This window comes from Chelon labrosus (genome assembly GCF_963514085.1).
Source record: "Chelon labrosus genome assembly, chromosome: 18".
NCBI classification, from domain to species: Eukaryota; Metazoa; Chordata; class Actinopteri; order Mugiliformes; family Mugilidae; genus Chelon; species Chelon labrosus.
Genome location: NC_140351.1, coordinates 21860298 through 21875302, shown reverse-complemented (window position 1 = coordinate 21875302; position 15005 = coordinate 21860298). Strand labels below are relative to the sequence as shown.

The following is a 15005-nucleotide window of genomic DNA, read 5'->3' as shown; positions in this document are numbered from 1 at the left end:
GTAATCTGGTTTATATTCTAAATTCAGTTCATTTAATAAGAGAAATTGGATTTATAGCTTCCCACAATGTAAATATTAAGTCCTTAAAATGGCAAATATTCAAATTAAATCACAGAACAAAATTCTAGTCTTTATTTTACATTGACAAAATCTTGAACTTCACAGCTCGTATTCAGTTTAAGTATAGTAGCACAAGTATAATAGTTGCTTTATTATTTACGTGTATAAGGATGATAAACTGTGTAACTCATGCAGGTTGTGCCTTTCTCCTTTGTCCAGGAATAGAATTGCATTTCCCTTTCTAATCCACTAAACCCTGTCTACAGACCAGAGTCTATTCTCTGCATCCTTTTCCTTTGCTTTGATGACAGCCCCCTTCTTCAGACTGTCTTTGTCCAGAAACACACCTGAGAGACTAAACTACAGATCTAAGTATAGCAAGTCCTCTCACTGAACCTCTTCCTGTAGGATGCTGGCCCAGCACTTTCAGCCGGTTATACAATACTACTCATTCCCAGCACCATTGGTGTCTAAACCTTACCAACCTTCTTAAAAAAAATTTTGCTACCTCCCGTCTATGTGCATTTATTTGTTAGTTAAATTGGTATTCTTGTCTACAAAATACAAAAATACACAGAGGTCAAAAATCTTATTTAAAGCCGCTTCAATTTTGACAAGGAATGAGAGAAGAAAAAAAAAACACGTTAATCTCTTCAGCAACGCCCAACTATAGCTCCGCCCCGTTCATTCGTAACACCGCTTCCAAAATGGGGAGTCTCCCTGTCAGTCATTCAGCTGGAGAAATGCGATTGGTCAAAATGAACGCCCATCACCAGCGAGGGCCTCTGTTGTGAGTTTTGATTGGACGGACGCAGCCGGTGGGCGTGTACCGGTCCTCAGAGGATTTTCCCCGGAGTAGCCAGACGGGCTGGGGGGGACACAGGATGGCAGAGCTAATAGGAGTATCTAACGGGACATGCGGACGGGCTGATTTCTTCTAATATTTCAAGTGCTGGTGAGGGCCTTACGGTACTTTTTACAACGACTAATAACACCCTTTATGCTATTAATGACATGTGTGTTGATATTTCTGCTGCCTGCGGTCTTATTTGTCCCAACTAAGAAGTCGACCAGTGGTCATAAGCTAGCTAACCAAGTGGTCAGTTGGACCCCCAGTTGAGGATAATAAACGGACACTAGCCCTCAGACGTTGAATAATATTCCTCTTGTGGGATTACTTTAGAGCTGCTAATTGATGTTGTCCGCGTTAATCAGTTTGTTTGGCACCTGGTCAGGAAACGGCAGGTTAAAAATCAGATTAAAACCGGCGTTTACGGAGAGAAACTCAAGGGGACCGTGGTGGATGAACAGATGTGGGTCAGTCCATCAGTAACGGGAAGCGACGGTGCGGAACACTGATTGATCGCGGCTGTGCGCGTGTGTGTGTTTCTGTGGACGTGTGTGTACTGTACGTGGGTTTATCAGCCTGTGGGGAAGGGAAAAAGGGAGTGTGTGTCTGGACTGGGAATTTTGAGGCATCAAACATCTAGATAGTGCATTGAAATAACCCCAGAAAGACATCCATGTGAACAGTCAGTCCTTATATCCCAGTTAATGATTTAATATTGAATATAAATGAGGACAACTTAGTTATAGATGAGTGGTGTCTCAGCTTAACCCCATAATCTATAACTTAATATAATTCACTCATCAGACTAATTACATGTTGAGCATCTTAATCCATTAGAATGACTAGATCAATACAAACAGATGTAAACACTGAAGGTCTTATATAAATGCTTATAGTTATTATATTACTCTGATCCAACAGCCAGTAAACCGTCAGTATCTTTGGGTGTAACTATTTACTCATTAGTTTACAGACTAATTGATTTTTGAATAACCTTATCTGTAAAAATAACTCAATCAAGGGTAAGACACGCTCTTTATTTATAGTATTTAACATTAATCTGGCCAACACACGTTAAAGCCAACGTTTGCATTAAAAAAAAGTCATGTATTATTTAAAGAATAATCCAATTTACTTGATAGGTCGACTCCAGCAGAACCAGTGGTATCTGTGTGATTTAGCCAAACTGAAATGCTGCTTGTCCGTTTAAAATTTAATATAAGTAAAGGCAATTTAGATATAGATAAGTTGCAGACCTTTTAATGGAACTTACCATCAAAGTCTTTGGGTACGGCTATTCATTCATCAGACTAAGACTGAGTTTTGAGTAACCTGACAGACAGATCAGACCAAGGCACAGTAAAAAAAAAAAAAAAAAAAATATTACATTTACACCAAAAGAGAATAATTCTATGGTTGCCACTGGACTGGTTAGAAAAGCTTTAAGTAGTTTAACTGACCAGCCACAGTAAGCCAAGAATGTTATTATCTATTAGGATTATAACTTATGGTCACCACTGCATTACAAAAGTCAGGAATTTGAGTAATCTGATTTACTTGATAGATGTTAGGTCTGGGAAGAATACATCCAGATACAAGTTGATATTACAGAATGGCAAAGGTAAGATAAGATAAGATAATCCTTTATTTAACCCACAGTGGGATAAGAATCCAAGCAATTCAAATGATGTACAAAAAAAAATAAAAAATCAGCCACGCTCCACACATGTGTTAAAGACCTCAGACTCAGGTTTTGTTGGTTTCTAATGACAACTGCTCTTAAAACGCATGATTTTATGGTGATATTATTGATTTATCTGCCAACCCTCGCAGATAAAATGCAGAAAACAATTAGAAAGTTAGGTTCTACTAGTCAGAGTTTAACTCGGACATCATCCCTGACGCTCAGCGCCATTGATGTTTTCACCATGACTGCCCCTTAGTGATACCGGAAAGAAGGAGTTGTTCTTTTTCTTTTTTTTTCTCCACGTCATATTTGGGGCAGTGTGACCTGACGTAATCCAAGCTGCATTATTCATAGCGTCAGAACAAGCAAAACAGCCTTCAATGCAAGAAGCTGCTCTCGTTTCATAAATTGATAATGACTCCCCTTTCAGGACTTAATGGAGTTCTCACATCTGTAGTAAAGACCTCTTCTGTGAGCAGGGATGTGGGCATCGTGCAGGAAGACTCGCAGGGGAAGCATGTCACCTCTAAAAGGGATCAAAGGCGTTTTTTAGCTGCTGATGGGGCTCTTTCCGTGCTGCTAATGGGGCATTTAAGACGCTACCTGGTGTGTTTGTGTACATCTGTATGACTGAATGCCTCAGTATATATGCAGCGTTGGGATCACTTAAGCATCCGAACACACCACAAAATAAAAGAGGAAAAATGTGAGAATCTCTTGTGTGGAAGCTCTTGTGGGTCTGTGATTTGAAGTTTAGGCTCTACTCCCCCCTTCTCCCTCATCCTCCCTAAGTGAGTGGAGGAGAAAGGAGGAGCGCTCTCTCTTGCTACGCTTTCATTGCACGAGTACAGGGGGCCTTAAAGAAGGTCAGAGAGGGGGACGGGTAGGGGGAGGATGCATGGGAGAGCTAGTGCTGTTGCCGTGTGAACGGAGCTCTATTGTCCCGGGAACCTTTCAGCGGCTTCCCCGAGGTCCCTGTTCCTATCCCTTCCCCCACCCGACACACTCTTTCTCCCACTCGCCCGCACAAACACACAAACACACAAACACATACACACGCTTTGGCTACCTCTCCACCTCTCGCACAACCTTTTCTCACTGTCTCCTTCACTGTCTCTTTCCTGTCACACTCGTATCACACTTCTCTCTCCCTTGCACCCTCTGTTTACTTTCCCCTCATTTCTCACAAGCAGACGGGGCCCGTCCCTCCTCCCGCTCGTCCCCTCAGTCGCTCATTATTTCGCCTCATTGGTGTGATTGTCATGCCAGACAGTAAAAGCAAAAACATGCAATCTTCTAATTTGCATCGCCTCATTTCTATGCACCGCTAAGCGCAGTGTTTCCAAACTGTTCATCGAGAAATCTCAACCAAAGCAGCGCCAAACTGGTCCTCCTTCACAGTATTCAGTGTGGTTTCTGGCAGCACATGATGGTGTAATTTTACCCTTTTGTTTTCTGTCACTGGCGTGAGGCTGTTGAGGTTTGCAGGGGGTCGCTGGCTGAGAAAAACGGGGCCAGATGAGGACTCTGCTGGTGGGAATTGGCCTCGGTGACCAGAAGAGGCTCTTGTCTTTTGTGGACAGCTGCAATGACACGCTCTGTAATTACAGTAGTTTCCTGCTGGGACACTGATAGCACTTGGTTTGATGATTTATCGTGTTAAAGATGTAAGCTTATCTTTTTGTTTGGTCTCTAACGAGATAAGGATTCGCAAAGGATAGGGTGAATACATAGAAGGCCCACATTTTGCAGTTGTAATGGATTTAAAATCTTAATTTCCACGGATAGTCAATGTTTTTGTTACCATGAAGGAATATCTGCAAGGTCGAATAGATCTGAATAGTGTTTCTTCTACCTGTCTGCTATTATTAGGTCTTGTCAGACTGCCAGGTCTCCCGTGTCTCTCCAACCTGCTTTCCTTTCTCTCGTGATTCATTTGCTGTATCTGGAATCGCAATTTAGAGTGAATCGCCCGGTTGTCGAGTCTAAAAATGGTGTGCGAGTGCTTTGTTTGGAAAACGGCGTGTGCGTGTTTCCATCTGTCTACGTGTCCGTCCTCCAGGTCGCTTCTCGAGCCATGGCTGTATTGTTCTGTCCAAGTGTTTGGACAGGAAGGAGAGATGTGACACGGGGAGGACCAGGAAACTGGAGTCAGACTCAGACTTCCAAAACAGGAAGCAGGAAGAGACACCGATAACGTGGCCGCTCAGATGCACCCTGGGATTTCTCCCGTCTTTAGTAACTATCTGTGGTCTTTTGAACTACAGAGAGCTGAGAGTGTCTGATCAGGGCCGCACAGTGTTTATTTTAGACAGATACATTTACGGGGGGACAGGGCGTGGACGGATCTGATCAGTACTGTATTTCCTATGGAGAACGTTTGGTATCTTTGTAGACTTCATAGTTTGCGTTGAGGTGTGTTCTTGTTTCCAGTGTTGACCACGGCCACAAATATCTGGTTATGTCAGGTTTCCAGCTGGGCTGGCGACAAGCTGGTTTGGGATTAGCTGGCACGCTGTATCTTTCTATCTCTAATGCTTTAATCTCCCTGCTGGTAGCCAGAAGTCTTCTGGCTTTGGGACGGTGTTGGTCACCTCTCTCAGTTTTCTGGTCAACAGAGCTTTGTTTGTTTTCCACTGAAGATATTGTTTATACAGAGAGAGAACTCCTTACAATAAAATACATTTCCTTACTACAACCCCAGTGATGTAACCTACGACCAAAACAGTCAATATTTATTTGATTGATGAGGATTTCAGTATTGTGAATATGATCATTCATGAATTCATGCATCATTTAAAGTTAACTAGGAGTTTCATTGATTTAGTTAATGATTTTTTATCTCTAGAGCTCAAACAATTCATCAGCAAAGTGATCAGAGTAAAATTATTTAACATTTTGAAACAAAAGACAGAAAATTACAGTTTCTTAAATCTAAATATTTGCTATTCTTCTTAATCTGCTGAGTTGATCAAATTCAATATGTTAATTTAGGGTCTTGGGCATTCTGACATAATTTAAACCATGCCATTAATCAAGAATGTAATCAGCACTTTAATCGATGTCTTGCCAGTGAGCACTTCAGCAGATGGCCGCTGACCCACAAGCTCCATCTGTGTCTCAAACAGTGTGTGCGTCTGCTCCTTGCTTCTCCCTGCAGATCGTGTCGGAGCGAGGCCTCGCCATGCCGCTGGTGAAGAGGAACATCGAGCCGCGCCACCTCTGCCGAGGGGAGCTCCCCGAGGGCATCGGCAGCGAGCTGGAGTGTGTGATGAACAACACCCTCTCCGCCATCATCCGTCAGCTCAGCAGCCTGAGTAAGACGCACGAACACGACGCCTCGCCAGGAAACAAACTGCTGCTCAAAATCTAACAACAGACTGAGACCACAGCATCCTCAGGCCGTAAACCCCGCCAAGTTTATTGGCGATGGTGGTCCATGGGTGTGTGTAGCGTCTTTGTAACAGGGCAAGATCACATGCTTTCATCATTAATCCTGAAGCTGTGATTGATTTGGCCGTTGTTATGGTTACAGGGCCCGGGGTCACTGGGCTAGCAGTGGGTTTACAGCAGCGTCACACTGCAGCATGGAGGGTTGAAGTGTAATCCTTTTAGATAGCTGCTAGCTGTGGACATGTGACTGTGCAGACACGCTGTTTGTTAGTGTGTGTGTGTATGTCTGTGAACTGTTATATTGATTGTTATGCTCTAAACGTATTTGACAGGGTTATTACAGCACCAAGGCCTTCTATCTTCCCATCCATCTTCAGTTCCCGTGTTTGATTCCCGTCAAAACTGTGTTTTGTGAAGTTACCCTTCAATCCATTTAACCTCAGATTAACCCATTTTCCTGCAATTTATGTTGAGAGTGCATTCAACTTAATTTAAAACCAGTCCTTTTTTTTGCTGTAAACCCTCTGCTATTTGGCCCAGTCCTATCTATTCTTTGTCCGTCTCATATTGTGTCAAGTTCCTGCTTTGGGAGTGTGCCTTTCAACAGCAGCTGTGTGGGTTAAATATAAATATACGCGAGGGCCTGACAGGGGTGTATATCTACAGACTACATGCGCTGTGCGTCCTTGCACATGTGTGTTTCTAAGTGGACCATAAGAATCCTCATGAGGGGTCAGAGTTGACAGGGCTCAGCATGCCAGCTCTCTGATTCTTCCTTCCTCTAAATGTTTTTCCTGCAGCCCATCCTGTCAGCAGGGGGGACAGAAATAGCCCCTTAGCCTTGTTGTGTTTGCCATATCATAAATCACATTTTACACAGCGCTCATTCCTTTAATATGCTCGCTATAGTTTTATTAGGACTTAAAACTACTCCGTTTGGTTCCTCTTATCATCGTGGGGAACATTTTTTATACTCCGAGATTTATAGTGTTGTAATAAAGGCCCTTTGGCTCTCATTAACTGTTGGCTAAGACAGACTACTTCCTCCTCCAGCTCACCCTTTAACAGAGCAGATATCTCTTCTTTTCAGGGTTATTAGCTAAAATGATGGAACAACAAAATGTTTGTTATCTGTCACATGAGAACACGGCCGCAGGCTAAGAAGAAGATGTTAACCGTGGCTTTTAGGATGTGAATCTCTAACTCCTTTGCTTCATACTTCATTACACTATCAACCAACAGCTCTGTCTCTGTGGTCAGCAGTCCTGGATGAATTTAGTCTCGCTTCACATAGTCTACAGAGTTCACACTTGGTATTTAAATGCCTTTCGACAGACCACTTGTCATCAGATTTTTTTTTATTTCGTTAGTACTGATCATTTTCCATCTGGGACGCATCCGTACATTATGAGTATGGATGCTTCCTAGATGGAAAATGATCAGTATTAAAAAGAATTAAAAAATGTGACAAATCAGATTATTACTAACAGTTGTCTTAAAATAAGAGCACTCTGACAGATGTGATGGCTCATGATTCAAATCAGAAGTACAAGATGTCATTTGTGATCAGATCATGCTCCTCCCCCATCTTCGTGTCAAGGATCAGTTATAATTATAAGTAGGCTAATTAATGAAGTAACTGCCATGGCGTTACGCAACTCTCTCACTTTGGAGACGCTCATACGTATCCTGCAGCTGTACGATGCTGTGGGCATGCAGTGGATCCCCTTATATACAATTTTGTCAAAATCCAGATTACATCCTCATTATTGATGAGTCCTGTTAACTTGAACACTTACAGGCTCTATCTTCATCCCAGTAAAATTGTCTTTTTATGGACATTTCAACCTCTAACTGATGTGAAATTTCAGTTGCAGAGCATCTCATTTGAGGCCCAAGACATATTCATGTTTGCACTGATAAAAGAATGTGGTCATATGGCTCCGAATGTGGCAAACAGATCTCACTGAGTCTTTGATGTACTGCGTATATGTTCCCTGCTGCTTTAGGGCTTTGAACTGGCAACCCTGAGGTTAAGAGTCTCTGACAATAAATGGTTCTACATTAAAAACTTGAGGAAATGAAGCTAATTTGTTGGCTTTTGATCACTGGTTCCACACAAACGTACACTTAAGTGCGACTGGCTGCATTGTATCCAGCTCGTATTAAATTATGCATGAGGGATGTTGCTATATGGAGTCGCATGAGACACCATTTCCTGCACAGACTCCCAGACTCTAGTTTCACATTGTGTCACATTACCACAGTATTGATTGGATTTCAGCCTCTGCTGGGATTCATATAGCTCCGATTGATTAAGTCTCCTCTTTCTCTAATATTTTTGTTTCTGTTTTTCGTTTATTTCCAGGTAAACATGCGGAGGACATTTTTGGCGAGCTGTTTAAGGAGGCCAACACTTTCTACCTGCGCGCCAACTCCCTCCAGGACCGCATCGACCGGCTGGCGGTAAAAGTCACGCAGCTGGACTCCACCGTGGAGGAAGGTGGGTCAGAGGGTAGAGGTCTGGGAGAGGAGGCCCAGCAGGCCGTCATTCAATAATGAAGAGCTGTCGGTCTCATGCTTTCGGCATTTCCCTACAGCTGAAAGCCTTTTTCTTTTCACTCTCTATTGTTTGTTTTTTCTATTGTGCCTTTCCTCCTTCCTCCTTCTAATAGACCATTCATTTGTTCTCCCTTTCTCCTTTTGTTTCCTCAGTTTCCCTGCAAGATATCAACATGAGGAAGGCCTTCAAGAGCTCCACCATTCAGGACCAGCAGGTGGTGTCCAAGAGCAGCGTGCCCAATCCTGTCAAAGAGATGTACAACCTGAGCGACAAGCCTCCACCTCTCAGCATCCTGTCATCTTACAGGTCACTGTCACATTTTGTCAACTGTATGTAAAGTCACCTTTTAATCAAGAGCTTCTTCAAGCCCATCATTTGAGACCTTGGCAATTGCTTCTGCAAGATGTCTGTGGGTATTATTTAAAAGAGTCGGCAGTGTGATTTGATAGTAATTCATTCTAAGCCATAATGTCTCTGCTGGTTCTCCTTCATATTTTCCTACTTTGGTTTAGTATGGTGGCATGAAACGGTCATAAATTTAACACGAGCCCTGCAGGGACCCACTTTAAAAGTTTAGGATATCTTTTTGCTCCTTTCTGACCTACATCCACGGTGAAACAGCAGATTTGACGCTATTTTCTGCCCGTTTGGTCGCTGCTCTTAATGCAGTTTGCTTTCCAGTACTTGGGTGCATTACATATTTAGCATGTCTGGCTCCAGTGGGAATCTTATCTCCTAACTCCGACTGCACGGCACACTTTGTCTTTTCTCCGTTCTATTAGTCAGTCTCCCTGTCCACTTTTTTTATTCTGCCATCTCCATTTACGCTGCCTTTGTGATTAAAAAAAGACCTCACGAATAATTTAACTCTTGTTCTTTTCTAGTTTTCTATGTATTATTTCCAGCGTAGTCTTCCCAGTCAAGTCACGAGATGCCACCACTGTCTCTGCCTTTACGCTGTACTGTGTGTCCAACCATCCTGGTGTTTGTTTCTGCAGGGATGACCACAAGGAAGCACTTAAGTTCTACACCGACCCCTCCTACTTCTTTGACCTGTGGAAAGAAAAGATGCTGCAGGACACTGAGGACAAGAGGAAAGAGAAGAGGAAGCAGAAGGTACACTGCTAACTGAGAGTATCTCACGGGCCGTGTTCTGATCTGTGATATCACTGTAGTCATCAGGATTTCAAACATACCACACAAACCTTATCAATTTGGAACTTAGTCTGATGGTCCATAGACGATGGAGAATACAGAAGCATCTCAAACTCCTTTCTTTCTCTTGCTTCCAGGAGCAGAGGCGTGGGGTGGATGGGACGTTACAGAGAGAGGTCAAGAAGGTCCGCAAGGCGAGGAACCGTCGTCAGGAGTGGAATATGATGGCTTTGGATAAAGAACTGAGGCCAGACCATAGGCACACCATACACCGAGACAGGGGAGCTTCCTCTGAGGGCTCGATGTCCCCAGAGAACAGGTAGCTGAACACATTTGTTTTCATCACAAGACGTGTTGCATGTTTACATACCAGTCCGGTGACAAACATGCTGTAATGTTCTGTGTTATTCTATATTTTCATCATCAGGGGACACGGCATGGATCAGCACCACTACCCCAACAGCATGAACCACGCCGGCCACGCCCACACCTACTCCGGCCCTCCGCCCAGCGCCCTGGCCGCCCAGATGGCTGCAGGACACGCCCCCCGTGGAGGAAGCGAACATGACAACAGAGGCAGGACGATGATGGCCTATCAGGGTGGGACACTGGGCCGTACTCACCACCTCCACCAAGTCCCGCTGCCTCCTCCACCCAGTGAGGCTATGAACGGTGGCTCTATGTCCCTCCCACCAGTGGACTACGGGTAAATTTCCCAAGGATGACCAATCATTAATTCTATATATTACGTCCATTGCAGCTTCTGTCTCAATTTGTCCCGTTTTTTTGTCCAGTTAAATATTTGCCACATTTAAAGTTTAATATACTCGTTGAGTCAGTTATCGATAAGTTAAGTTTTTTCTCAGTTTTCTAATTATTAAGGTTACTAATTTTTGTCTCAGACCTCCAGATGTAAGTTGCTTTTCTCAGTTTTGAGTTGCTATATTCAGGTGTCTTGTCCTGATTTTGTTGAACACACTATGAATGTATCAAAACGTTTGGGCCACAGTCACCTCTGCCACAGAGTTTGGCCTTGAGGCTCCTCTTGTGAACTTAGAGATAATGCTGCCATCTAGTGGCTCAGTGTCTATATGTGCCATTAAGACTGTTGTGATTTCTGTTACTAACGGTACTAATTCTCTCTCATTCTTTGTTTCTTGCAGTATGGATGGTTATGCCAACACCGGGCCTCCTCCTCCTCCTCCCGCTCCTCTCATCCCTTCTGCCCTGACGGCCTTTGCCTCACCACCTGGAGGCCCAATGCCTCCCGGGCCAATGGCTGGCAGCGGCGGCTACGGCCCGCCTCCGCCACCTGTATCTGGATCCCAGGCAGCTCCACCTCCTCCCGGCCCACCGCCTCCTCCCCTTCCAGCTGGTGCCTCCTACTTCACAAGTCACAAGATGTCCTCCGCTGCACCCGCTGAGACCACTGTGGTCAATGATGCCCGCAGCGATCTGCTGGCTGCTATACGTATGGGTAAGAGATGCAGTGCATCTGTAAACATGCGTCAGCATTAAATGGATTAGATTTAGTTAAAGTGGCACATTAACGTATGTGTTAGGTGAAAAAGTAAAACAGTGAAAGTGTTATTTAACAGTTTTGGTTAAATGTCAGGCAAGTTAACAGTAAAATACGCTACAATTATAACACATCTATAATAATAATAATAATAATAACATGTGTAGCGTTTGTAGGTAAAAGAGCTCTCTGCAACACAATATATAAAAATATTAATTTTGGGGTCAAAGTTTAAATAATTTTCCTAATTTCAGCTTCTAAAAAGGTGGGTGAGATAACTGGACTAGAATTGAGTCATTTCCAGTGGATTAAAAGGCTCAGACTTTTTTGCTTGTATGAATTACTTAGTAATATTTCTTACTTTTAGAGTAGTGACAGCAAATTTCCAGTTAGTATTCTTTGTCTTTAAACAAAAATGCTTATATATAGGAGGTCCTGATGAGCAGCATTGTCATTTGTCTTCCTTCAACTGAATGAGATAGCACAGTGTGGGTGTTTTCTCCCTACAGCGTCCTCAGTTATAGTTAAAAATGGCTTATTTTCCTTATATTCTTTGCAGGCATCCAGCTGAAGAAGGTGCAGGAGCAGCAGGAGCAGCAGGCTAAGAGGGAGCCGGTCGGAAACGACGTGGCCACCATCCTGTCGAGACGCATCGCCGTGGAGTACTCCGACTCCGAGGACGACTCGGAGTTGGAGGAGAACGACTGGTCGGATTAACACAAATATATGTAATAGGATAACCACTGAAAACACACACACACACACACACACACACACATTATGAGATACGCAGTTGATCTGACACTCACCTGAAGGAATGCCCACTGTGCCACGTTAACGGGCTGTCACAGACTTGAAGACACACACGCGACTACATCTGCACACAATCACATGCTGTATGTTGATATAAGCTGAATGGTCCAAAACTGGAAATGCGGGGGTGTATTCAGTATGCATAAACACTGTAAGGAGTCCAGTCATATGCCGTAATGCTGATCACTCTGTGCAACATTAACAAGGAGCTCGTTTCATTTCAAAGCATTGTGAATACACCCCAGTGGATGTTTCTCTACCTGTTATAACACTATAGACGCCCCGTGAAGGTGCTTATCTCATGTATAGTCGACGCTTGAGAGTGTTAGAATTATTAGAACTTTCCTCTTGAGCTAACCAATGTATTTGTCTTTTTTAAATGTTTTTACTGAAACACCTGCCGTAGATCATGAGGCGGGTTTTTAACGTGTAGATGACAATAACTGGAAGCGATGGACGCTCGGTGAGCCTGAGGCCGCTCAGACGATGGGAGAGAAATGCTGCGGTGATGGATGGATGAGAGAGCTGTATGTAATGATCAAAAGTCTGGAGACTGATCGAGCCGTCTGTAATCGCTCACTGCTGTGTGGGAGGGGGTGGGCGGTGGGTGGTGGGGGGGTGGTAGGGGGCGGGACGGTAGGGGCCATGTATATGCTAGTGTGAGCTCTGTAACCTTTGACCCAGAGAAAAATAAAATGATGAATGAAGAATCGCAACTGAGCTGCCTCGTCTCATTACTGTCCCACTGTCGCCATGGGAGACGACACATACCTGGCTCTAAGACTTCAGTTTCCATAGTAACAGTACAGCTAAGAAGGGAGTTGCCAGGGAAACAGTGGAGATCGAAAAGGAGGGCAGCGAGCCAGGGCGAGGATGAACAAATTAGTCGAGGCAGGAGTTTTTATGCACAGCACGTGTTTGTTTTTAATACAAAATTAACAAGATCTCTCAATTGAGTGAACTAACCAAAGCAATTAAAAAGTACAACTAACACCTTGGAAAAATAGACACCACGTCCACACAAATGTTTTTTTTTGTTTGTTTTTTTTGTTGTTACAATATCTCAGTTAAGTTAGTGCATGTTGATTATCATTTATACGTTTCATTTTGCAGATACTTAATTTGTTGTGCCATTTTCATCCCAAAAAATAAAGTGCATTTCACATTGAAAACTACGTCTACACAAGATGCTGATACTGTGGCGTCGCCCCCCCTCCCACCACCCCCATCTCCAACCCCGAACCCCAAAACACACACGCGCGCGCGCACACACACATTCACAGGCCCTTGAGTGTTTTGATATTTAGCTCTATATTAGGAACCAACGCTGGCAACATTTTCCCCAGACAGTTTGCTTTGTACACGGCTTTGTGTACTATTACACTGCATGATTAACAGGTGTGTGTACAGATAAGTATTACATCCAACATCACGGTCCTACACCCCTCTTGGATACAAAGCCCTTGTTCACACCTGCTCAACAGTGGAAACCTCAGCAATCCTGTTGGGTGCACAAGAGATTCACATTCACCGAAACGTTCCTTTTTTTTTTTCGTCTCCACAAACTCCCCACCATCGTCTCAATCAGCCATTAAACGGACTTGGATAACCGGTGCATATTGAAGCGAGGAAAGTGGAAATCTAACCAAACAACGTCTACATCAACAGCCACGGTGGAGAAATGTGAAAAGAAATGGTGCAGCCCAACTCATCCTCTGGTTTGACTGGCTTTGGTAGCACCATGCTCGGTGGTATAAAGTCCCCCCTCCTCCTCCTCCTCCTCCTCCTCCTCGGCATGCCTTTATTTACAGAAACGAGGGAGTCGAGAGGAGGGTCGGATTCTGTTTTTCCCCGTTAAACAATTTGATAAATACTACATTCAGAAAAAAGGCCTTACAGCGCGGTTATTTATCGTACAACGTCGGAATCCGAAAGAATTCAGGCCGGACTAAAGTGGAAAAAAATAGAACTTCTCAATGAATATAACAAAATAGACTTTTCTCAAAAGGTAAAGTAACAAGAGTTAGTGGTGGTTTGTGACGTGCCAGCCTGACCTGTTGGTGCTCATCGAATAACTACAGGGTTCAGTCTTGACACTGTGCACAAGTTCACATACACAGGCTACGTTCCAAAGCTTAGAAATGCTGCTCTTTAACGTTCCTTGCTAATCCCCACATTTTTTAATTTTTTTTTTAAAAAAAGGTTCTGCACTGTGACGGAGGCCAGAAAGATGAAGACTGGGAGCTCCACGAGTTCCTCTAGCAGGCTGACTGAGAGGGGTCCCAAGGAAGGAAAGAAGAAGCATTACCTCTGTATTCGGAAGGCGCCATTTTGTAGCTCATAGGATCATTCAGAGGTCACTTAATGGACACCTGCCACAACCAGATTGAGTTAAAGTACAATATTAGTAATAAAGGAGACAGAAAACACACAGCAGGACTAGGAGCCCGATTCATTCACAGTCCCTTTCACTTTGGCTTGAAGTGCTGGAGCGCCCACGTCCTAGTCCCGTCTCCCTCCGTGAAGCTCTACAAACACGAGGCCGCTTCTCTCAGAATTGACAGGAAGACTGGCAGCATTATCCTCCGAGGTCAGGGGTCAAACAGGACTCGATACGCCTCAGACCTGTCGCTGTTCCCGCCCTGACACCACCAGGAGACAGATTACGGTCTGCTGAGCTGCTGGATCACAAACACGCACACACACATGCACACACCCAGAGGCCATGCAACTCCACAAAAACACAGTCTCGCTGATATTCGAGGTTACGACACTCAGGACAGTTCTTACGCTCACAAAAGGCAGAGGCAACAGAGAGAAAGTTCATCCTGGTGTGAGAAAACGATCAGAGCCCGATTTTTTATTTTTATTTTTTTTAGCGGGTGGGGGAGTGGTGTCAGCGCGATGAATGAGTCGCTCCGTCTCCTCTGCTGTTTTTCCAACCCAGGAGTGATTATCCCACCAC

General features: G+C 44.0%; 1 protein-coding gene across 2 annotated transcripts; it reads left to right on the top strand.

The window, feature by feature from the left end:
• The first annotated feature begins 938 nt into the window (after positions 1-938).
• On the top strand, positions 939-12628 carry wasf3b (WASP family member 3b). Of its 2 annotated transcripts, XM_084566347.1 has the most exons (9): positions 939-1015; positions 5758-5914; positions 8359-8493; positions 8706-8859; positions 9552-9669; positions 9846-10027; positions 10136-10414; positions 10872-11185; positions 11787-12628. In XM_084566347.1, the coding sequence occupies exons 2-9, from the start codon at positions 5782-5784 to the stop codon at positions 11942-11944; spliced, it is 1473 nt and encodes a 490-aa protein (XP_084422473.1). In that variant the 5' UTR covers positions 939-1015; positions 5758-5781; the 3' UTR covers positions 11945-12628. The 2 variants fall into 2 exon arrangements, with proteins under 2 accessions (XP_084422473.1, XP_084422472.1); XM_084566346.1 differs by lacking the exon at positions 939-1015 and having other exon boundaries at positions 5618-5914.
• Positions 12629-15005: the final 2377 nt, after the last annotated feature.

Bases quoted from the DNA above. Each gene is read 5' to 3' on its own strand.
- wasf3b (XM_084566346.1), top strand. From the start codon at position 5,686: ATGGCCGCTGACCCACAAGCTCCATCTGTGTCTCAAACAGTGTGTGCG. The intron at 9,670-9,845 runs GTACACTGCTAA...TCTTGCTTCCAG, and splicing joins AAGAGAAGAGGAAGCAGAAG to GAGCAGAGGCGTGGGGTGGA. The intron at 10,028-10,135 runs GTAGCTGAACAC...TTTCATCATCAG, and splicing joins TCGATGTCCCCAGAGAACAG to GGGACACGGCATGGATCAGC.